The sequence below is a fragment of the Pholcus phalangioides genome, unplaced genomic scaffold (assembly GCF_987345545.1).
Source record: "Pholcus phalangioides strain wild (caught in Gottingen) unplaced genomic scaffold, Ppha-v1.0 ptg000020l_1, whole genome shotgun sequence".
Lineage (NCBI taxonomy): Eukaryota > Metazoa > Arthropoda > Arachnida > Araneae > Pholcidae > Pholcus > Pholcus phalangioides.
Window position 1 is genome coordinate 11839729 of NW_028301613.1, and position 26401 is coordinate 11866129.

At 37.6% G+C, this 26401-nt stretch overlaps 1 protein-coding gene across 1 annotated transcript in view; it reads right to left on the reverse strand.

Annotated features, from left to right (window-relative positions):
* Positions 1-26401, reverse strand: part of eys (eyes shut) — a 276465-nt gene that overhangs the window by 7507 nt on the left and 242557 nt on the right. Inside the window, exons 8-17 of the mRNA XM_089248363.1 lie at positions 24313-24635; positions 19548-19770; positions 16094-16209; positions 11745-11917; positions 10313-10474; positions 6797-6877; positions 6438-6677; positions 3168-3339; positions 776-939; positions 353-625 (exon numbers count right to left, since the gene is read on the reverse strand). Of these exons, the coding sequence (XP_089104489.1) occupies positions 353-625; positions 776-939; positions 3168-3339; positions 6438-6677; positions 6797-6877; positions 10313-10474; positions 11745-11917; positions 16094-16209; positions 19548-19770; positions 24313-24635 (1927 nt within the window). The remainder of the gene's footprint in view (positions 1-352; positions 626-775; positions 940-3167; positions 3340-6437; positions 6678-6796; positions 6878-10312; positions 10475-11744; positions 11918-16093; positions 16210-19547; positions 19771-24312; positions 24636-26401) is intronic.

The following is a 26401-nucleotide window of genomic DNA, read 5'->3' on the forward strand; positions in this document are numbered from 1 at the left end:
AGTATGAGACTTGTGACAACACAATTTTAATTTTTGAAAAGGCTTCAATTGAATGCCAAGGTTTTTGTTGGCAGTTTTGAATAGGGAACACTGGGGTTGGGGGGGGGGAGAATTATTCCTCTTTGTTCCCAATGGTACCAGCTTCCCTGGTGACTGCAGAAGAAGATTTGTAATATTGTGTTTATACAAATCAAACAGGCATCCGTCTCCCCCTAATACTTGAAATCAAACCCATTTATCTAAGTACACATTGGAATCTGTGACGAAATACTTGTGAGCATAAAGAAGTAAAAAACATACTTTAAAATTTAATATAGTCCACAGAAAACATACAAGAGAGAGAGAGACTCACTTTGTTCAATTTTAACGTGGCTAACCAATCTTGTGTTCAAAGTGCCCTTGTAGCCAAGGTTGAAGATGTAATGCACATAACCATGAGAAAGGAACAGAGAGATGAAGTCATGGCTTGCAGCACTATCTAAATTTTGAGCAGAATAGAACACCAATCCACTTTCAGAAAACGGTCTGACGGCAAGCTGGACATCGGTGCTATACTTGATGTTCTCATTGGGCAGTGAAAGGTAGGAATCGTCACCGTTGAATGATGGAAGATGGATGGTGACATCTAGATCACAACACAAAGACATTTCAAGAGATTAAACTCTACAAATTTGCAGCAGATGCAGATCGGCACAGCCACGACTGCAATTATGAATTCTGATGTACTGAGTATTTGCAATCTTTATCATGTCACTTTACATATGAAAATACTTGCTTTGATCACATAAGTTGCCGACAAAGCCAAATGCGCATTCACACCTGTAATCGACACCCACAGGAGCACACTTTGAATTTGAAGAGCATTTGTGGTTTCCAGTAGAACAGGGTGTTTCTGCTTCTTCGCACAAACGACCGACAAAACCTTTGGGACAGTTACATCTGCAATCACAAGAAGAATAAAACCTCAGGTGAAGAGTTAATCAATGATCAGATACTTTTTTCAAATGATCAATTTTGCTTCACTATAGCACAGGGTGTGGCAAACCTCAAATGCACCAGAAAGCCAGCATGCTGTCAGTGCCGTCTTAAGGCATGGGCCCACCCGGGCACGGCCCGGGGGCCCCAAGAGAAAAGGGGCCTCACAAAAATGAGATCCGGTTGAAATTTACGAGAATTTGCCTGGTAGGGCCTCAGAAAGATCACTTGGCCCGGGAGCCCATGATGCTCTTAAGACGGCCCTGCATGCTGTGTGTGTTAGGAGTGGGCCCTATTAAATGATATTATGTGGGCAATTACGTTAACAGAAACAAATTGAGGAACAAAATTTCTGAAGAAAGTCTCATTTATGTTGCCAAGACTAACATCTAAATTTATATTTGGAATTAAAAAATATAGAAAAATTCGAAATTTGATTACATTTCTGGCCAAAGAATAAATAGGAAACATTTAGGAGCATGTATCCAGCCTATGGTCTGCCAGAGGTAGGTTTATGGTTTTGCAGCTTGTGGGCTACACAAACTTGGCTGCCCTTCTTCTATTATAGTCTAATTTTCTTGGCCATTTACCAATCAAATTTGCTGCCCTGGGTTATAGCCTGATTTGCCCCCTATGAAGCACTTCTGTCTCTAAGTAATTATTTTGCTCACTCACTGACCTGGTCTCTTGCTCTCAAGGTCACTCGTTTGGTCACTCACTGACGTACTCCCTTACTATTATCTAGAGCAAGGGGTCTTTGACCTTTCAGACACTGCAAGCCACATTAAAACTTCCCATGAAGCCTGTGGGCATAGACACGTATAGAATTGAAAGTATAGGGGTGGGCACGATGATTGTTGGCAGCTGGGGGGGGGGGGAGAGCACAATATGTCAGTTCATATATACAAATACAAGGCAACAACAGGCGAAATGCCCAACGAGGTGACTGAGGAGAAAGATGCCCATAACAAATATGGATGTCATATATTTCTAAAATACAGCAACCCCCTAATCCCATTGAAAATTTTCAACACTTCGATCATATCCCACCGAACCCTGTATACGCATGTACATTAGATCAGTCAGCTTTGCCTCTGAGGCTGTGGGGAGGAGGATTTTTTCACACTGTCTAGGCAGAGACAGATTCATGGTTTTTCCTACTGTGGGGAAAACATTTTGGTAAAAAAACTAGCAAAGTTCTTTCTTTTTGGTGGTGAAATATATTTGAAATCGATCAGAGAAACAATATAAATACATTAGAAAAATATTTAAATTTGAGGGTGCTTGTTGGGCAGCATATTTTTCTATGTAACAAGCACTCTTGAACGAATGTCTCTTGTACTTCTATGCCACATGCAGGAGTAGATCTAGAGTTAGCTGTTGGGGGAGAGGTGATTTTACAAATTGTAAAAGGGTGACCATACGCCCCCTGAATTTTCTAGGACAGTCCCTCATTTTTTATATTTTTTCTCATTCTTTAGTGGCCGTTTTCTTGAATTTGTTATTTAATCAAAAATATTGATACAGGTAATTTTCAATAGATTGATTAAAGGCAATATTATCATATAGAAATTATTAAAATTTCATTATTATCGCATTGGGGGCAATAATGCATATTTCGCTTATTGAGCAGAGCCCCCCCCCCATAGATCTGCACCTGATCACGCGTGACCCACAGGCTGCAGTTGGACACCCCTGCCATAAAAAAATTTAAAAACAGATAGAAAGAGATTACCTCTTGGGTGAAAGAATGCACATAGGAGAAATACAACGTGGATACATTCACAAGTCAATTTGTCAATGTCCTGGCAATTAATTTCACACTGGGCCCAGAGTCTAGTAAAGGTAGCCCTGGCACTTTGCAATACATATGAAAGAACCTAAACTGACAGCAGAGATATCGAAAAGCAAGATGGTCAAGTATCCTGTTATAAGACCTTCCTGCTCTCTGTGAAGAGACTTCTTCAAGTGGGAGACCAAAATATTGATTCCTATAGCAGTGCACAAATTAATTTATAAATGAAGTTTTTGGCATTTATGCTGCTAAAAATTATGTGTTTCAATGAACAAAGGGCTTGTGACATTTCAAAGAGCATCTTTATTAGTTACATGTGCTGAGACACCTTCAATCGTCATAATATGTATAGAAGAGAAACTGAAACCACTAGTAAATTTCTCTCCTCACAACGTACCTGAAATCAGAACTGCCAGCATTCATGCAAGTACCTCCATTGTAACATCTGATCAAGGCACATTCGGATATGTTGCATTTTCCAACGTTACGGCCGTCGATAAGATCACTGCTAGAGATGCTTCGAAACATCCTGTTTGGACTATTTCTTACTTGTACATCCAGTATGCAGCCTGTAAGTAATAGAAGAGGGAGCTAAATAACTTTATACTCACTCACAAACATTTTGGTCTACAAAGATAAAGAAAGCGTTGAACAAAAACAGTAAAGTGTATTCAGAATAATGTAAAAAATAATGCATCACACATGCACCATGGCCGGCTCAACAATTTAGCAAACCTAGATACAGCATCTATGCATAGCAAAGAACATAAATTTCATTAGACTTGTAGTCCGGGTCCCACGTAGGTGGGAACAGGCGAACCCTGGGGGATCAAATTTCACCCTATAACCTCATCTTCAACATTAAAAAGAGGCATCACAATGAGAGTTTGGCCCGGCTAACCAAGCACCTAGTTGCAGCCCTGCTTGATCCCAAATTGAAGGTGCTTCAAATAACTAATGTGTTGTGAATTTAACAATATTCTCTATGAGAAATCGAAAATGCAAAAGCTTTGTGCAAAAATGGGTGCTGTGATTGCTAATGATTGATCAAAAGCAAATGCAAAAACATTTCAAAAGAAAATTTGTCCATGTTGGCAGTGCCATCTTAATGCATGGGCCCAGGGACCTCAAGAGAAGGGGCCTCACAAAAATAAAATGTGGTTGAAATTTGAGAATTTGATGGGTAGGGCCTCAGAAAATTCACTTGGCCCGGGGCCTATGATGATCTTAAGATGAACTTGAATGTTGGCTCATAACCATGCTCATAAGACTTTTTCATCAATTTTTTACCACTAGATTAAACATGGACTGCCACAAACCCCACTGTACATCAGAGTTAAAACAACAGTCAAAGCAGTGTATAGAGCATCGAGAAACAAAATCAAACAAGGAAAAGGCTGTTCTGTCTGCTGGAAAAATTATGGTCATATTTTTTGGGATTCTCAAGGCATTGTCTATATAGACTACTTCTAGAAGGGTAAGGCAACAATTGGAGAACATTATGCCATATTTCTGGAAAATTTGAAAGAGCAGCTGAAGATGAAACAACCAAGATTGATGAAAAAAAAAATCCTATCTCACCAAGCTAATGCCCCAACACACAGATATACCACTGCAATGGCCAAATTGCATGAATTATGATTTGCACCAATCTCTCATCCACCAAATTATATGGATTTGCCCCCCACGTGATTTTTATCGTGCTCCCAATAATTGTTCCCAATAATTATCGAAAAAAATTGCTCAAAAAATGAAGAGGCCATTGCAGCTGTAAGTTTAGCAATGTAAAATTAGCTGTAGTTAGAGAAATTTTCTGATGGTGCAACATACTTTGCATAACCGGTATGTGTTTGTTTTGTGAAATAAATTTCTGGCAGACGACAATCAGGAATGACACTGAATTTTTTATACAAATATTTATTACATTAAATTTATTTTAATTACAATAAAAATCGATCGATAATTTCCGGAAATGATAATCATGATGTAAGAATTTTGAATGTCTACGTCTCAATAAGATTTAAGTCGAAATATCACAGCCACTATTGAAATCTGTCTCACCAATGCGATAAAAGGAGAAATATCCCCACATGACTAGAAAGTTTGTTATGTCCATGTTAAAGCACACGAAGTCATCACCATTCTCACCACCTAGAATTCACCACACACGGGAACCATCCACGGATGGACCACATTGCGGGAACCTGATTACCGCAAGCACGGATCTAAGCAGCTGTTACATCTTGTCATAGGCATGAAGATTGTTCTTTAAGAAACTGGCAAAACGGTCATGAAATACACCACTGACACAATCATCTCCACAAACCAGCGAAACAGCGATCGGAAAGTCAGCAATTGGAGAAGCTGCGATCGAAAAGTAATCACAGCATCACTGCTCATCCTTCTGTTACACTTCCACGAGGCACCTTTATTGTGAGTTAATTCATACTGCAAAAACAAAGTGAGAGCCAGAGGATAACATGCAACTGACAACCGGTATTTGAGGGAATTTCTGACCACCCAGGGTCACCGTATCCAATCAGAATTCAAGAAATAACACCCAAATTTGCATAACACTTAAGATTGTTTAACTGTTAACTCAAATCTGGCAACAGTGTGAAAATCAGCCACCATCCTCGAAACATGATCATCGAGACCAATCTCAAACAAAGCAAAAAGGTAAATATTCAATAAATATAACAAGATTGAAACTAAAAATAGCATCTCTGCTGGGTCGGGTCGTAACATAGATATGTTACAATGGGATAAAGAAAGTTCACCATCATTGAAAAAAGTGTGCGGAGCTTGAAGGAAACTATAATAAAAAATAAAATACAGAATGTTTCAAAAAGAATCATCCAATTTCAAAAAATTATAACTATTCAGTTTTTAATCCGTTTGATCAAATAATATACAGGTAGAAAGAAGGAAATCTCGAGTTCATGCAGTTGCCGACAGGTAGCGCTAACGTTCTTCCTTTGGCCCCACTTCAGTGTTTGTCAAGATGGCGAATGCACAACAGAAATCGTTTTGTGTTCTAAGCTTTGTGAAGTGTGACAACTGTAACAACTGTTTATCATGTTTTATTGTGACAATACCGTGGTGTTCAACTTCTTACCGATCAGAGCATTAGGTGATGATATAAACAAGTCTGAGACACGGGTTGTGCGTGTGTAAAGGGAAGTCCATTGGCCGTCCATGTCAGATGAAAATGTGGAGCACATCCGACAGAGTTTTGCACGTAGTCCACAGAAATCCACTCACAGTGGATGCAAACTTGGTCGCAAAAGTTTGGGACAAATTTAACTACCATAGACATGTGCCATGCATCCCACGGTGGACATATTGAGCACCTTTAATTTGGTTTTTTTTTTTAAAAAAATTATGATTAGCCATGTCATATAAAATTGATCTTAAGCATCCAAGTGTTCAATATTTTTCGTAATGTACGCATTTCAAATCAGGTGATTTTTTTGAAACACCCTGTAAACTTTTTTTAAAAAAAAGTAAACACAATTTTTTACCTTACTCAAATGAAGCTCATGTTTCTTCGAACATGTTGTTGACTATACTGTTCACAAGAGCACGACTCAGCAGAAAAAATTAATTATACCTTTATCAAGTTTTAATGATCACACTAATCGCATATCACTAAGATGTTAATTACCTTCAAAACTCACAAACTGCTTCAGTTCCCTTGGAAGACTACTTGAATTGAAACTCTGATGACCCCCAGTGTATAACATGGCTGGATGGCTAGAAATACCAAACTGTCCAGAGGCTATGCCCATTATCTTTGGCTGGGAATCTAATTCGAGCCAACTGTATCGTTGATGTTTTCCTATGACGAATCGATGAACGGGATCTCCAACTTGTAGGGTGTGAATGCTTTTCAGTATTCTAGTAACTGCAAAAACGTGAGAAAAAGTCATATGCACAACTAATTTAAACCTTGTATTTTGATACAAAATGAAAACAGGGTCTTATACGAGTTGTAAAATATTTAAACTATCCATGTCATTCTACCTGAACCGAAGTTGAAATAATATGATATGAACCCATTCTCCAGAACAACAGCGATGAATTCTTGAGGTGTCATATTATTGCCTGAAAATAACAAAATATATGAAAGCAATTATCTTATAATATCAGGCTCATATAATTTTTAATCAATGTTCAAGTGTTTCTTCTGTTGGGGCAATGGCAGTATCCACCTACGGTACATTTCATATATGTTCAACTCATGGCCCACAGGCCAAATGTGGTCATTGAAACCATCTGACGTGGCTTGCAACCTCAAACCCAATTTTGCAAAAATGAAATAAGCAACACATTCACAGATCATTGTGAGTGACCTGTGGCGTACTTGCAGATCATTTAAGTGACCTGCAGGAAATTTTAGAGTTCACTTAAGTAACCTGCGGCATTGTTACAGATTGCTTAATTAAATGGCCTGTGTGACATGTTTTCAAATCAATGTGAAGTGCCCTTCACTCTCCTAAAAATTGAACACCCATGGTGTATTTTGTGATTTTGTGTGACAGAGCATTTTTCACCATGCATGGTACAGTAAGCATACAGCTTAGAGAGAATAGTGCTAGTCGGGGGGGGGGGGACCAAAGTGACAGAACAATGGATTTGGCCATCTTTTTCCCTTTTCGGGGGGGGGGGGGGACCAGACCCCCAAGTGTCCCCCCCCCCCCCTCGCTACGCCCTTGATTTCTAGCAAGGAATCCCATTTTAGTTGCAAAGGATGGAGATGACAAATCAAAGTGAGACTATCTCACTATCACTATAAAGTTCAAAAGACTGGAATAGCCAGTAATAAAAATGCACTACTTCCAAGCCATTATGAACAATGACAACAAACAACCAATCAGAATGCAGTGAGATCACAAGCAGATGTTCACCTTTATTTTAAATATAGCACCTGGAAAAGATTACACAAACTATCATTCTGTGAACTGCCTGGGGTCTTTAACCGTTAACACATTGAGCCTACATCTGACATTTTAATGAGGCCAACGGGCCACTACCAAAGAGCTTGTGGACCAGGCGCTGCATGAAGAACCGTGATTTAGTCTATCACTGGCCTATGCAAAGGGGGGAAGGCCCCCTTTCCTTCAGCTGACATATTAGTATTTTTTTGCAGTGAAAAACGAAACCTCCCTCCCCTTTGAAATAATGCTACATATGCACTTCATCCACATTCCTCTGCTGAACTTCTAAGGAATTGGTACACGTTGGAATGTGTGTGCATGTGTTGTGAACCTAACGAGAAGTTTATTTCTGTATAATGCTTGCGATAGCACTGTCATTTATTTTTTGAACTAATGAGTGAAGTGTAATGATTGAATATTTGTACCATTGTAGGTAGAGGTGCATTTATGGTTTTGCCCCTCATGGGATACGTGAGATTTCGTCACCCTTCTCCCATTCTAGTTTAATTGTCTTGATTACTGATCAGCCTCCCCCCTCACCCGCAAGTACACCCATGGCTTTAAGTCACTCTTTTAATCATTTGATAATTTTTATCACACCACGGTCATTTTCTGCACACAAGGGCTAATTAGACCGGGACCTACAATTTATTGCTGATTCCGAATGGCAGGCTTGTTTTTATACCCATCGATAGGTTGGTGTGATAACCTTTCAATGGGGACTACCTGCGGAAGCAATTGTTTCCGTGGTCATGTCACCGTTTCTGTTGTACCCCTGTGGCAGGAAAGTTTTCTGACAAGGACAAACCAGGTATTAGACTCGTGACACCTCTAAACATCCTTTGGTACTTTAGGCGAACAAATATCTTATCGACCTGGGCTACCGCGCCCTCACTCTTTTAATCATTCATATGCTTGTACACTCGCTCTGTTTTGGTAACTCACATACTTGCACATGTTCTAGGTCACTCTTTTGGTCTCTCACTGACATGGTTTCTTGCTTTATAGATCACTCTTTTGATCATTTACTCATTTACATATGCTTTAGACCATTCACACGCTGGTTCACACTCCAGTTACCTCACTGACCTAGTCCCTTGCTCTGTAGGTGACTCTTTTGGTCATTCAAAAGTCACACACTGACCTGGTCCCTTACTGTTTTGCAGAGATGGATTTATTTAAGGTTGTGCAAATTTTTCCACCCTTCTTCTATTAGACCAATTTTCTTGGCCACACATTTCTCAAATTTGCTGCCACCTGTAAATACGCCACTTGTTGTACGCCTGTTGCTCTCTGTGGTGAGGCTTTTTAACAGAAAAATCAGCTAATATTCGCATCTTGAAGTTGGAAACCACAGAAAACAAAATTCAGCCAACTGCCAGTGGAGTTTGAATCAGACCCTCATTTTACATATGCTATTGCAAAATGTAAAATTCAATTCTGACTGATGCCAGATTTGAACTGCCCTATCAGTGACAGTTATGCCACCACTGTGGTGGTTGAGTGGTCAGTGATGAACCCACATCATGAGGTCTTGGGTTCAAACCCCCCTCCCTCCGTTGCCACAATGGTGGTCGGCTGAAGTTGGTTTCCTGTGGTTCCCAACTTCAAGCCCATCTCCCTTTTTAATAAGTCTCGCAACAAAGAGCAACACACCTACAAACAAGTACAAATGTAATTCAATCATTACACTTCATTCACTTCACTTCTGAAACATAGATTGCAGCACTGAAAATCAGACACAACACTAGGTACACACTCAGACTATTAGGTACATGCACTTACACTTCTGGCACAACTCACTACTCACTAGGTAGTAAATTGCCTAAAGATGGCAATAGCCATCTGGTTTGTGCTCAGTTTGAAAGAAAGTGGCAGTATGCCAATGTAGTTGGACCATTAAGAGGTGAATTTCCCAGGCCATGGCTCCACAGTCTAAATGTTTATAGTCGCCGCAGTGGTGGTCAGTTGAAGTTGGTTTTCGATGGTTCCTAACTTTGAGATGTGAATGTGAAGCAATCTCCCCATTAAAAAGTCTCACCACAGAGAACAACAGGCCACAAGAAGTACAATTATTCAATCATTACACTTTATTCATAGTTAAAAAAATTTATGGCAGCACTATAACAAGCATTACACAAAAACAAACTTCACGTTACGTTCAAAACACATACATGAACATTCCAACATTTACCAAATCGTTAGAAGTACCGAAAAAAAAAACATGGACAAGGTGCATGTGTGGTTTAGTAGTAATCTGAATGCCGCTTTACTGGATGGTGCATAGTGAAGTCCATACACACCCTTTTAATCTTATTTTTCTGATTCAGTATAAAAATAAATTTTACGCAGACAATATAGTATCAAAAGTATATCAACAAAGAATTATACATATTACTGTAATTTTTCCTTGATGTGATAACAACAATAAACGTGAACAGGGTACGCATTCTGACAGCTGAGAGATAAAATGTACATTGAATTTGAGTAAATATGATGCCTATCTATTCAGCGTACATAATTAAATTAACCATTAAAATAAATTTTTTATGATACATTCAGATTTAGATACAAATTATTAATAGTCTGTGGCCAGTCATACCTTCCTGAGCATGGAACAGCAGCAGAGATTTCTGCTGAAGATGGCTTGTCGTAAAGGCTACACGTATTTCCATGTGATATCCGTAAAACCACTGGTGATACGACGAATACGAGGAATAACCTGATATACTCCCACGGAACATTGCGTATCTGATTTCAATGTCTATAATGAGAACCGAACATAAATTTTGAATCCACGGGCGATTGGGAATACAAACAAAATATTTCATGTCCTGCTAAGTGATATTTAAATATTAATGCACAGAATGTTTGTAAACTACTTAGAAAAAAAAATTAGAGGAGCTGATAGTACACCCATCAAGCCAAACAATTTTTGCAATGAAACCTATGGTTTGCAATCCACTCAGAGCATCAGAAAAGTGTAAATTAAATTTACCTCTTTCATGTTTCAACAGCGAAAAAAAAAGATGTAACAAAATCACAAGTTACAAAATCCTGTGCAGATAAGCAAAAGACTCAAAGGCAGGGAGTGGCTCTAGCTCACCTGCTGCTCGGGTGCAACCTGGCAAACCCTCTCATGGACTTCTGGTGTTATACTGATATTGTTTTTCCTGTTCTTTCAAACCGAGCACAACTCAGGTCTATCACCATTTATGGGTGATTTACTACCCAGTGAGTTGTGGCAGAAGTGTAACTGTATGTGTACCTAACAGTCTGAGTGTGTATGTAGTGTTGTGTTTGATTTTTCAGTGCTGTCATCTATATTTCAGAAATGAAGTGAGTGATGTGTTATGATTGAATTACATTTGCACTGCTTGTAGGTCTGTTGCTCTCTGTGGCGAGACTTTTTAAAGGGGAGATAGGCTCGCATTCGCGCCTTGAAGTTGGGAACCACAGAAAACCAACTTCAGCCGACCACCACTGTGGCGACGGTGCGGTTCGAACCTGGGACTTTGTGACACGAGTCCGTCACTATGACCACTCGATCACTACAGCGTCACTGATCTTGTCTGCTGCAACAAGGATTTTTGTGACTAGATCTTCCCGCAGAGTCTATAAATGTGCACTATCATGTGCCTCTACAAAAAGTCCAGTGGCTTTAGGTCTGGTGAGCATGTAGGCCATGCCCAAAGGTTCATCACGCCCAATCCACCATCTGGGATGTATGGCATTCAGGACATATTAGGTAGCTGTACCAAAATATGCTTGGGCTCCATAATACAAAACCATGTGTTTCCCTGTGTGGCAGAGCAGAAATGACATCAAAAGTGAGGACTTGTACTTGTTGGACGTGTTTCAAAGTTTAGCTTTTCTCTCACTCTGAGTGGATTTTGACCATAGTTTCCATTGTAAGTACTGTTCGTCTTGATAGGTACTAGCATCCCACCAAGTTTTTCCAAACAGTTTACGAACACCTTGTATGATTACTGCATAAAGAATATTTTTGCATTTTATCAACACAGTGTTCTCACCCTTTTCGCAATTTTGTCCACTCTTGCCATATGGGCATAAGCAAATATATCCATGACGAATATCTGTTAGACAGGTGCCCCCATTTATGCAAGGGTTTGTGCTGCATGTTCTGTGCTGGCATAAGGGACCAGAAAACTCTGACGGGCAGACGCAGATCCAGTGGTCTTGAAAGCTACCAAAGGAAAGGGTATAAAAAATATATCACCAACTTTTCTTGTATGACAGGTAAATTTTACAGTATAGACCTACCTGCACAGGGTAATGCTATATTTTTTCAAAAACATTGTTGCATGCAAAGTCGAAGGAAAAGTCAGTGTCACCTGCTAAAGGAAAGGTTCTTGGCTATAGTTCTCTAACAACAAGATATGTGTGAATACCCCTTCGAAAGTGGAATTATTTCATAGGTCTATTTCTACTTCGGGTAGGTTTTTTTTGTTTACTTTGTCTTTTTGTTTGTACTTTGTTTCTACATCGTCTCCACAAAAAAATAAAAACATCAGTTTTTGTCCCAAAATTGATTCTATTGCTTTCTTAGTGTCATTTTGCCTTGGCCCTACAAAGCAATTCCAGGATGCCAAAATAGTGCGGGAACATGGGCGGAGACAAAGGAGGGGGCAATGACCCCCCTGTAGTGTTAATGATGGAGCCAACTGATCTAAATTGATATGAAATAACATCATGCTCCCCCTCCCTCAACCTTTACATCAGAGCTGGACAAGTCCTGGGTGCAGGGTATCTTTAGAGCATCATGGGCCTGCGGGCAAACTGATTTTTTTGAGACCCCACCAGGCAAATTCTCGAAAAGTTTAGCTGGTTCTCATTTTTGTGAGGCCCACATTTTCTTGAGGCCCCCAAGCCATGCCGGGTGGGCCCATGTGTTAAGACAGCACTGCCTGGGTGTCAAGTTGCCATAGGTGACTAAAAAATTGGTATTGGTGTCTAAAATTTATTTGTGTAGTTAGCAGGCAGAGAGCAGCACAAAATGTTTGGAATTTGAAGTAGAATATTTGTAACATGAAAGAGGGCCACTATACCCCGCAAAAGTCAAAAGAAGCATTATTTTCGACCTTTGTCTTGAGGTAAAAAATTTTTCTGGCACCTATTTTTTTTGGGATTTGTTCTGTTCTGCTTTATCATTGTGTCCCCTCCCCCAACCTTTAAAGCTTATCTCCACCAATGAGAGAAAGCCAACAAATTGCTGAACTGATTCTTAAGACACTTTTCCGATAAAAAAAAAGATTGTCTGATGTCCCGTAACCAAATTTAATAAAAAAATGCTAGAGTGATAGTAAATGAATGATGACATTCATTTCAACCTCAGTATCTGACTTTGTGTTGTGCATGTGTGGTCAGACATATTACTGTTTCATTTTGGACCTTTGTCTTGAGGTAAAAAATTTTTCTGGCACCTATTTTTTTTGGGATTTGTTCTGTTCTGCTTTATATAATCATCATTGTGTCCCCTCCCCCAACCTTTAAAGCTTATCTCCACCAATGAGAGAAAGCCAACAAATTGCTGAACTGATTCTTAAGACACTTTTCCGATAAAAAAAAAGATTGTCTGATGTCCCGTAACCAAATTTAATAAAAAAATGCTAGAGTGATAGTAAATGAATGATGACATTCATTTCAACCTCAGTATCTGACTTTGTGTTGTGCATGTGTGGTCAGACATATTACTGTTTCATTTTGGACCTTTGTCTTGAGGTAAAAAATTTTTCTGGCACCTATTTTTTTTGGGATTTGTTCTGTTCTGCTTTATATAATCATCATTGTGTCCCCTCCCCCAACCTTTAAAGCTTATCTCCACCAATGAGAGAAAGCCAACAAATTGCTGAACTGATTCTTAAGACACTTTTCCGATAAAAAAAAAGATTGTCTGATGTCCCGTAACCAAATTTAATAAAAAAATGCTAGAGTGATAGTAAATGAATGATGACATTCATTTCAACCTCAGTATCTGACTTTGTGTTGTGCATGTGTGGTCAGACATATTACTGTTTCATTTTGGACCTTTGTCTTGAGGTAAAAAATTTTTCTGGCACCTATTTTTTTTGGGATTTGTTCTGTTCTGCTTTATATAATCATCATTGTGTCCCCTCCCCCAACCTTTAAAGCTTATCTCCACCAATGAGAGAAAGCCAACAAATTGCTGAACTGATTCTTAAGACACTTTTCCGATAAAAAAAAAGATTGTCTGATGTCCCGTAACCAAATTTAATAAAAAAATGCTAGAGTGATAGTAAATGAATGATGACATTCATTTCAACCTCAGTATCTGACTTTGTGTTGTGCATGTGTGGTCAGACATATTATCGTTTCATTTGCTAAGCAACCTGTGGAGTGGTGTAAAGAATAATCTTGATGCAGGTAAAATAGATCAGTAAGGTCATATTTTTGATTAATACTTGTCTCTCCACCCCCAAAAATGTCACTCATTGTGTGCTGAAATTTATGTTTACAGGTTAAAACCTTTTATTTTCCAATTTTATTGTTTACAGCAGGGGTGCAAAATCTCTGGTCCACAGACCAAATGCACCCCACAAAGGAGTTGCATCCAGCCTTTGAAAGTTGTTTTGGAAGAAAAGTGTCAATACATGCAACCCGATAAATACATAGGCTGACCACATTTCTTTTATAAAAATACAGGATATCGCTTGAAAGTTAGAAAATGATTGAAAATGACAGTTGTCATTTACATGCAAGAGTGATCACTGATGGATGGTGCCTTCATTTCCCACCTAACTCCACCGGTTGGAAATTGTCATACGACAATATATGACTGGAGTTGGTGTGCGGTAAAGTATTTGTCATTTACAGCAAAGCATGTAAAATTGACAATTGCAACCAAAAATAAAAAAATTGGCAAAGACAAGTGAAGTTACTTCATTCATAGTTAGAAAAACTGATGGCAAATGGTGGCACCACACACAACAAACATTACACAAAACAAACTTCACGTCAGGTTCATAATACGTACACACATATTCCAGCATATACCAATTTGTTAAAGGTTCCACAGAGAAATATGGACGAGGTGAATGTGAGGTTTAGTAGCAGTAGTGAAGTTATTATTTAAGATGGAGAATATTGTGTGAAATGCAAGTAAAGTTATCATTTACAACATAAAAAATTGTCAGAGACAAAGAAAATTCTCAGTTGCAGCCGAAAAAATTAACGAAAGGCAAGTAAAGTTGTCATTCACTGTATTTTAACATGTATAGGAAACCCCCGGATTTTGTGATCTTAAAATTTGGAAAAAAGTTGACAACGATTTTTCTATAATTTTATACATGCATAAGGGAACCCCCTCCCATTTTTGGCCAAAAAGGAGTTTCTTATACAAGTTAAAATACAGTACAAATAAAAAAATTATTAAAGGCTAGTAAAGTTGTCAGTTACAGACAAAAATATTTTCGAAGGATAGTGAAGTTGCTAACCAACCCTAAAATTGCTGCTAAAATTATCAATCGCAGAAAACTGTGGGTACTGAAAATCAAAATGCAATTTTGACCAAAAAAATGTACGTGCTTGACAAATATGTGAGATTAATTATCATAATATAGTCATATAAATATGTTCGAGCCATAGTTATCACAACATAATTCATATCATGAAAATAATTTTAACTCTTGATTTCAAAAACTCAACTAAGCATCCTTGAAAATCAAGGTAAAAAATGGACTTTTTATCAAAAAAGTTTGGACGGCCAAAATTACAGGATTATCCCATAAAATATGGATCATATGGATACTTTTCTATACAAGTTTCTGGTCTGCGAGCGGCATGAATCACGCATGTCTGGCCCACACTACTAAAAAGGTTGTGCACCCCTGATTTAAAAGGGGGTCTAAGAACTTATTTGAAGCAAAGTTCGGCAGACACTTAGCAGGAAGTGGATGGTTACAGATTCATTTGATCAACACAAAATTTGAAAGCAAATTCTTGACAGAGCGATAAAATTCCTTGTCACAATTTCTCACCATAAAACAACAAAAGCCAAACTTTAGTAATTTAACAAATGGCACTGTTCCATCAAACTTGTATACTCTTGAGGTTTATTTGTTTGCTTCATAATCGTCCAACAGCATTGTAAGACAGACGGGTAACTCTTGCTTATGTTTAATGCATTATTATTGCATTTCTTTGACATAGGTTCCACATAGTTTGACAATATTCCTTGTGACTGAAATTTGAGTATTTTGTGGATCAAATTTGATTCAATAATTTCTTTATTTCGCCCCTGTGAGTACTGTGACTGTTTTTAGGGGAGGAAAGCATCCTTTAGCAGTCAAATGGGTATAGAGCGACTTTCTTTTGCATTTGGTATTAGTAATGACAAACTTACTTTTCACATGTAGCTCCATTTAAGCATGGATTTCTGTAGCATGCACTGTCAAAACATTCTGTGATGTCAGTACCATCTTTAGCGTCTCTGAGTACATCTCTTTCTATTCCATTAATCTTGTAAGAAAAACAAAAAGTTTTCACCATTAATGATAAGGATCACAGATCTTTAATATAATTTATGCATACGTTCTGAGCATTGCTTGAACTTATCATGCAGCTAAATCAATGGATCTCAAAGATTGTGTCATAGGTCCCAGTTGTGTCACCGAACTTTTTTCAAGGGTTTTCCACCAAGTTAAGTCTGTTGATGTGTTTTAAGCATAACGATTGGTAGGAATCACACTTAGTACAACTGACATGAGAATATTAAGAATAATGACTGTTGCAGACAAGGGAGCTGCTGGTAAATGATTGCTAATTAATCCAAAGGAGCCTCAGGTAAAGGATGACTAAGTAAGGTCACAGGTAAACATGGCTAATGCCACTGGTGAATGATAGCAAAGTAAGATAAGTGGCGAATGATGGTTAAGTAGTGTCACTGGTTATTGATAGCTAAGTACAACTACTGGTAAAAGATGGCCAAGGTAACATCCTCAAAAAATTATGAAAAAATCTAGTACATTCGTCTCACTTATAAACACATAAAAATAAAAAATTAATGGCAGAGTGCAATTATTACAGTCACAAAAAAATATTAAAACGCAGGAATGAATATTAGGAAGCAGGGCCGGAACTAGAGGGCCGGGGGGGGGGGGGAAACAACAAATGAGAGTGACAAAAATTAGGAGGCGGCTAATGTGGGGGGAACAAAAATGCCATTATAAAATCATATTTATAACGTTTATAAATTATTGAATTTCACCATGGCGGGAGCAGCTAAATCTTCCCCCCCCCCCTTTTATTTTTATTCATTTTTGGCAGTTTTCCTTTTTTTTAATTTAAAATTTCTTTATACGTAATTTCCCAAATAAAAAGTAAAAAGAATAATGATCATGGACCCCCCCCCCCCATGAGAGTGGAGCTGACAGGGCTCCAGTCTGGGACAATTACTAATTTTTTTTGGTTTTTTCATGCTATAAATTCACTATAGAAGGACCTGTGAAAAGTTTGGCTTGGTAGGGGGGTGGAGGACAGCGCTAAAGATTTCAGGCTAGGGGCTCCTCAAGGATGTGGGGACCATGGTGACCACCTCCCTATTTTTGAATTTCACATGTGTATAATACTTTACATTAAAATATTAATAAATTTGTCTTTTTATACAAAATAAATAATTAAAGAAACTTATTAAAAAACTTATTTAAACTTATTTAAAAGATTTTGATTTTGCATTTTTGTTTGTTGTTTTTGATGTAATCTATGCAACGTTTTGTGTTGAAATGATTTTTAAATTACAGCGAGACTGATTTTTCTAAAAATTAGGAACATTCGGTTGTTCTGAACAGTCTGAATTTTTCATATTTTTTAATGGAAGAAAAGAGGAAATATTTCAAAGATTATGTAATCATATATTTATGATCATATATTTTGTAACACAACACAATTTCTTCTTCCTTGTTCTTAAGAGGAACTCATTTTCAAAATTTTTTTCATGTGAGATTCAAATAATTATGACTTTATACAATAAGTAAAATTATGCAGCGTGTATGTTCTTTTCCCCTCCAAGAAAATATTACCATCAACGTAAGAATTTATCAAGCGAATGCAATGAAGACAAGGATGAGCCGCGCGTGTGTGCGACCTCATCACTTTTCAAATAAATGATGTATATTTCTAAAGAAAATATTGATTTCAATGAGCATGTTTGTCATGCCGATTTTAAAAAAAAGCAAAATATTCCACGTGTAAATATATATTACATATAAACATAAATTATGTTTCATTTTTTGTGGTTATTTTTTAACAGAATAATGTTTTCAGTTATTATTATATTTTATGAATTATTTTAATCAATTGTTTGCATATTTTGATTTATGTGGTTTATTTATGTTAGAGTTCAAGGAAATAGACTTTTTCTGCATATTATGATGAAGTGAACTCGGAAAAAAAGTTGTTTTGTCTATACCGGAAATTGAACCTAGGTCCTCTTGCAAACCAAGAACTGGGCTACACACCACATAAACTGCTAGACATGACTCTCTGCCTTCCTTATATACTATCCCCACTCTCAATTTTGAGTGCATTTGGTATAATTATTGTAAATATCACATCAAAACATTATAAAAAAAATTATAATAGTTCCAATATACAATTACATGTCTCATTATAAATGTGATAAAATTCCATTTTTGGTTTCATATATTTAGAAAAGAATAACCAAAAACATAGTTTTTAAATACGTAGCTTGAAGGGATTCATCCCCAGCCTACATTAACATTTCTCAAAATTATTAATTATTCAACGATTAAAGATTTAATTATATCTTAACATACGTGCAGTGTGCATCCCACTTTAACATTAAAAAACCGTCACGGAAATAATGCTGCCAGTGGAAAAATGTTTTTAACATGGAAAAAAATCTCAATGAATATTACAGAGAGTTGGGACCACTAAAATAAGTCATACTAAGCGGAATCTACTTTGATTAAAAAATGGTTATGATAGTCATTCTCTTAAAATATTTGATGGAGCATCAAAATTTTTGGGTTTTTTTCCATAATTCAAATAAAAACGGATTTAAAATGTTAACTTTTAATAGAATTTTCTAAAAAAACTTATTAAATTTACATAATCCCTGAGATTATAGACTATATCCCATTATTAATTCAATTTTCTGAGCTACCAATAAATAAGGAAATTTATCGATTGAATAGTTGGCTGCGATACCCAAATATTGCTTCAAAGTTATTTCTTGTGAGAAATAATAACCAAGGCCGCAACTAGGGGGGAGCAGGCGGGTCTCGTACTCCAGGCGCTCGACCCAAGAGGGTGCAAACTTCATTCTGAAACCTCTCCTTCAACATCACAAGGGGGAGTCAAAATGCACGCTCGCCTTGGGTAACCGAACATCTAGTTGCGGCCCTGATAATAACCCCAATACGTTCGTATTACTGTATGTCATTTGGGGAAAAAAAATTGTGTATGGTGACCTCCGTTTTCAATGAAAAAAAACATGAAAATCCCAAAAGGTAAACAATGCAATTCCATAGTCAAGTCGTTTACTTCATCTAGCAATCCAATCAGCATCAAGGAATTCCATTGCCACTGCCGCCAAGCGAACACATAGTTGAACTAAGGATCGCTAAATCCATGGGTGGAGAATACCGAATTTTGTTTAAACTCTAACTAGGGTTAGATGATCCATGGTTTGATTCGCTGCACTGTGCATATGCCCCTAAGTCAAAGAAGCCACTGAGCCAAAAGTTCGAGAGCTGCTGACCCTGAACCACCTTTCCTGTCTATCCCCTATTGAGGTAATTTGCATGTTAAATCAATGATAATAAAAAAAACTTTACCTTCAGCGAAATGAGGCAGCCTTTAAGATAGGGAACCATATAAAGCCAGGGATTATTCTTCTCAAAATGAATTGGCAATCCGCCGATGTAAATGCGAGTGAAATGTGATACCATACGGCTATCTACAAAATGCTCTCCTCTCATGGGTGAAGAACCGTTGACCAATAGTTTGACACTGCATGTGGAGTGGGAGATGGCAGACATGACTGTTGTCCAAGTTACTCTGAAGTGAATATAAGTGAAATATTTTAGATTTATTTGAAGGGGAAAGAAAAATAACTCTGACAATAAGAGTAATAGTTCTAGCAATCTTAATTTTAGTTTTATTCTGAAACAAAATGTCAATTACAATCCTGGAAAACTGCATAAAGTTGTTTCAATAATTCATATCAAAAACAAATAAACATGAAATCATTCAGGTATATTGAATCATCTAGATACTGCAATACCCTATATCTGGCCACCTAACACGAATATTCAAGATGTGATTCCCTTCCTACCAAACCCCCACCTACCAACACTACCTACTTCCTACCAACACTCATACAAAGTGCAGGTGATGAACTAAAAACTGAAATTTTTTTTCTGCAGTCTCGTGGGTTTTGAATTGTTTCTAGTAGCACCATGTGAGGGGAGAGCAGGCAACCCGAGTCATTAAATCTTCCAGTTCCTTGGTCTCAGCCGCTACAGTGGTAAAGTAGTCATAGTGACAGACTCGCATCACGTGAAACTCGGTTCGAACCCCATCGTTGCCATGGTGGTGGTCGGTTTTCTGCGGTTCCAAACTTTAAGGCACGAATACGAGACGATTTCCCCATTAAAAAGTCTCAGAAAGTCATTAAAAGTCTGCCACAGAAAGCAACAGGCCTACAATGGTACAATTACTCAATAATTACACTTCACTCAGAAAAATTGACAGCAGATGGAAGTACAGTCGGTCCTCCGTATTCATGGTTTTTTTTTTTCTTTATTGGAAAATTTTTTTGACAACACTCAGCAATCGTTGTTCACGTGTTTTGTTTACAAAATTTGAGTTGTGCTTGTTTAGGATGGCTCATTCTTCTAAATCAGTGATTCCCAACGTGGGCGTTAACGCCCCCTTGGGGGCGATGGAAAGTTCCAGGGGGACGGTAGAATCTATGGGTATTTTTTTGGATCCTATGGGTTAGATTGCATTGGGGGGGGCGATGGGAGAAAAATATTTCTGAAGAGGGGGGGGGGGTGATGGGACAAAAAAGGTTGGGAAACTTTGTTCTAAATGGTACTAATAATGCTTTGAAAAGATAAATAAAAGTGAAAACTTGACAAGAAAAATTGGATATATTGACTATGCTTGGCGAAGTCAATACCTGATGTGGTCAGCCGGTGCGGAATAAACGAATCTATGGCGAGACATATCAGGAAAAAGGAATCTGAAATTTGTTCAGCCGTAGCCGTAGCTGCACCCGTGGTAGTAAAACTTTGCAACACCTATGGGATCCACGTATTTCACGTACAGAAAATATTTTTTTTTTTGGGTACAAGGCTGACACAAAAATGTATTCCAATTGATTGTAATATCAATTGAAAAGGGATCACAGAAAAGGAAAAATTTTATTCTTCCATAAGGAAAGGACTGGTGAAACGTCTATTTCATCAGAAATTTATGCAAGTAAAGGTTGTTTCATAGGTTTAAGAAACAATTCGGGTTGTGCAATGTAAAAAGCACTGGCGATCAAGCCTCTGCCGATCAGGAGGCGGCTAGAAAATTTCCAAAGACTTTATAAAAAATTATTGAAGAGAAGGGTTATGCACATCAGTAGGTGTTTAACGCTGACGAAACTACACTATTTTGGAAGAAAATGCCGCAAAGAAGTTAAGAAAGAGAAAAAAATGCAAGCTCCTGGTTTTAAGGCAAGTAGAGATAGACTTACTATGTTGTTTTGTGCAAATGCGAATGGGTACATGATAAAGCTCACCATTATTTTCAAATCTTCAAATCCGTGAGCATTGAAGGGAAGGATAAGCCAAAGCTCCCAGTATTTTGGATGAATAATAGACTATGAAAACACTTTTCCTGGATTGGTTTAAACAGTTTTTCGTTCTGGAAGTCAGGAGGTACAGTACCTTGATAGTGAATACATGCTATTCTCAAAGTTCTTTTGATATTGGGTTGACTGAGGAGGAGTTAATGCAGTTGACTGGTCCTGAAACTGAAGCAGCACCCGATGAAGAAGATCGAGATGAAGAAGTAGAAGTTCATCACAAGTAACATAGCGGAAGGGAATCGCAAGCTCAAATCAGCAATAGACTATTGTTATAGCATATAGATCTCTCTATTTTACGTTCTTCACATGTAGAAAAATTAGTAGAGGCAGCCTTGCCAACATACTCCAACATACTTGATGATATGAAGAAGACACGTCAAACATAAAAATCACAACATTCTTTCAGAAAATATCGCTAACAATCGCTGCACCCCCTCTTTTACTTTCCCTTCTACCTCTGCGTCACCCTGTTCTTTCTCATGATGTTCAATAAACGAGATATACAATAAAAAAAAACCTATGGTTTCTGTTATTCATGGATTTCAGTATTCGCGGTCACTCCCGGAACGTAACCCCCGTGAATACGGGGGGGGGGGGGCTGACTGTACTACACCAAACAAGCATTACAAAGAAACAACCTTCACTTCAGGTTCACAACACATACACATTTCAACATGTACCAATTCGTTAGAAATTTCGTATAGGAATGTGGACGAGGTGCACGTATAGATCAGTAGTAGTAGTAGTCCCTTGGTCTTTGGGCTACACGAGGTTGATTTGAGTATCTCACAATGGCAGGAGGGCCTTAGACAGGCACCTTCAACTGCTGACATACAACAGAAATTGTTTGTCTTCTCCCTCTCCTGAAGAAGCATGAATCAGAGATAGCACTGTAATGACTTCAGCTGCTGGGGTTGAACAACTTCTATAAATCAACTTTTATACAAGCATCAATAGACTCAACTATTCATGAAGATATGATGGTGAACAATTTGTTACGAGTGCTTCTTAACCCATTCCTACACAGCAGACTCATTTGAGAATAGCAAGGATTTGACTTTATATAATACTAGCTATAATACCCGGCGCTGCCCAGGTTTTCTTCCATGAGGCTGTTTGGATCACGTGATATCTCCCCCTTTCTTTGAGGGACATGCAAACCGTGTCTAAGTTAACCAATATGACGACTTCCTGAGCGACTTCATGAAATAAACAAATCTAGATTTAAAGAAACATAGAAACAAATATATTTTTTTCCTTTTTTTAAGGGGCGCTAGGTATTTCGATCCCCCCCCCTGAACTTTAATTTATCCATCTGCCTGTTTCAGCTTTCAAAAATGTTTAATTGAAGCTGTGGAATTTCTTCGATGTACTTTACGGGCCCATAATTCATTTTAAAACATTCTAAACTATATGAATTAATGCAGTTGAATATCAAAAGACAATACGGAGACATTATTTTTCATGCTTGAGAAGATATAAATAAAAAGTTGAAATCAATGTTATTGCATGAATGTCTAACTCAAAAGTAGGTCCGGCTAATTACTTCATTTTTAATCTGCTGGGCTTCGTTAAATGGGCTGTTTAATCTCTAAGCGACCTCAATATTTCAAAAATTGAGAATTCAATACAATTTTTAAAATTATTGATGGGGCGAAAAATCCCATTAATTTCCGCATTTCTACAGAAAAATCGACAATTTTAGCACTGATTTCTATGAGGATCACCCTTTTCCTGACTTTCAAAGCGATGCTGATGATGATTATGACGTCTATTCAAAAAGCCTCATTACTGAGAGTATATTGAAAATGTGGCAAACCATTATAAAGGCATAAACTGTTATACATATACTAACAGGATTAAAGAAGTGACAAACCGTTGTAAAGGCATATACACGTCTGAAACGCATTGCTAGGGAACCACGGTAACCAAAGTAAACGTTCGGAAAGTGATTGTTGAGGCCCAAAAACCATTGTTGCAGGACAGTTTTTTGCCCATTTGGGGCATTTGCCCTGGTCTGACAAAATTTTAAAGTAGCCTATCGTTCAAGTCGGGTCCCATTTGGTATATATGCAAAATTTGGTGACGATCCATCTAAAATTGTAGATTTGTATAGAGAACACAGACACACACACAGAAAATCAATTTTATATATATAGATTTTGGGCTTGAAGCTAGATTATGTATATTTTAGAATGTGTAGATGACAGCCCTACTTTGAGATTGGTATCCAAAAATTCCCAAAAAAGCCATTTCTGGTTTAGAAATGAACTCTTAAAAGTTGTGTATATTATCTTTTGTTTTCCATCATATATTATCAACATTATATTGCTATTTTCATGCAAATGATTCTTCTGTAATGGATTAAAAAAAATCTCTTGGAATATTTCTAATTGGTGCAATTCCAACAAATATCTGAGCATTAAAATGGAATTCAAAGTAAATCAAAGTGTGGGTGTTAATGGGTTAAATAATTTTTTTTAAATTAGGGGATATTTAATCTCCCGATGTTTTTGTCTACATTTCCGGGTCAGTCAAACTAGATGGCTATAGAAGCCAGTTATATCAAATTTATTAAATGGCTGTCTTACAGCTCTGGTTTGCACCCTTATAGAGCATTTGCAAGGAATTTGGACAGAGATTATTGGTAAAAATGACTGACAAATACCTCAGAATTGGGAAAATTCCAGTTAAAGATTGATCAAATGATTTATTATAGTTTCTAATAGCTTTCTTACGTGACTGTTGCAGACACATATTTATCATGAACACCGATGTGGTTTTCCATGAACAGCGTCACCTGGTGACCACAGGAGAAACGGAATTTCAGCGTTCCATCTTCTATGTAAAGCAACAGAAATGCATCGCTTTCAACATTGTCTGAGAAGAAGATCATCCCTCTATCGGATGAAGATCTGAAGGTGATCTGGATGTTCAAGTCATCACTGTATTCTGTCGCTGACAAGGAATGGAGGATGTATGAATGTCCGTGGAACTTGGGGATGAGAATCAGCACTTCATTTTCACAATCTGGTCCTGTATACAACAACTTGCATAGACACTTCAAGAGAAAGAAAGATATCGTAGGATTAAAGGATATTAGTAGTTACATGTTTGAGATTTAACTGTTCATATTGCATCGTTTAATAACATAATACACATGCAGTTGTTGACTGGAGCAGAAAGTAATGCATTCAGAATTATTCATGTGCAAACTTGTAATAACAATGGTAACACATATTACTGACATCATGATCATAAGACAATTTCCTGTAAGTCTCCGATGCAAAGTTTGGAATCAATTTAACAATCAAAGCATTTTTTAAAAAGATGACACTGTTTTCTTAGCCCTCAATATATTAGAAATGCCAATATTTTTCTGGATGACAAGCAGATATGAACCTTTGGAAAATAAAATACCAGAGACTTGACTTTCCTTATACCACGCGTTAGTAACATGATGCATTAAATTCAGACATTGCAACCTCCCTTAACAACTACTATGGTTATTGCTGTAGTTAAGGGAAGCTACAACATCTCCACTTAGCATGTATGTAGAGTAAGGCTAGCAAGAAGGGGAGGCGGGGGGGGGGGGGAGTTGCACCCCCGTCCAAAATGTAGGAAAATGGCTATATATAGGGAGTAACATGTTTAAGTCTATTGTTCTATCACTTTGGTACCCCTACCCCTCCAAAATAAATTTCTGGCTATGACCCTGGCATGGAGGTAATAATGCATGTTACAAGAAAAAGAAAGTTCTCTCTGGTGAACAGGTTAACACACTTGCTTGATATGCAGGGATGACTTAAAGCATGGGCATGGGGCCTGACAAAAATTATATCTGGCTTTAATTTGAGAATTTGCCTGGTAAGGCCTCAGAAAAATCACTTGGCCCGGGGAGGGGCCCATAATACTCTGAAGATTCTCTGACAATATGCAAGAGGAGCCGGGGAAAATTTATGGAGGAGATCACTTTTTCATTTTTAAAGGTTTGCATCTGTTTATGATCAATAACAATCAGAAGAGGATTAAGGTTGGTTGAAGCCCTGGGTGCAGAAGAAAATATTGGGCCCCTTGAATTAGAGAAACTATAAAGTTGGGCTTTTTGGGCACTTCAGAAGTTGGGGCTCAGGGTTGGCCGTTACATCAGCCTCTGATAATACTAATAATCAGCATTTTAGGCCTACAATTCTGACACCATATATGGGTATTATAGGCCAAAGTAGCAAGTTTTGCTACTTTGGCCTATAATACTCTACAGCAAAATTTGCTACTTTGAGAAAAAAAAAAAGTTCTGCAATTTTAATTCAGCAAATTATAGAATTCTTAGGAATGGAATGGGTTGTAATTTTTTTTAAAAAAGGTGACAATTCTACTAGCACACCAGTGTTTGGCAACATGGACAATAGATGAAATGGTCTGGGGGGGGGGGCACAAGAGCTACAGGTACAATATAGGATCCAGGGCTCTCACTCAAAACAACTAGAAAAAGTAAGACTAAAAAATAATACTGGTGTGTGTGTGTGTAGGGGGTACCCCTTAGACAACATAATCATAGCATACTAATATTTTTTTTAAAAACTCAAAAATTTATCTATTTAAAAAAAAATTAAAAAAAAAATTCATAGCACACTATTTCAGTACTATACTATAAGACTGACTCAAGCTAAAGCTAAATGACAGAAATGACGGTAACAAAAACAATTTTTGGCTGAAATAGGGTACTAGCAACCACAGATAATTCTTTTCTGTCTCTCCTCACAATATATATTACATCCTTTTTTGGAGTCTTCCACAGTCCAGTCTGTGAACCCTCTTCAACAATGC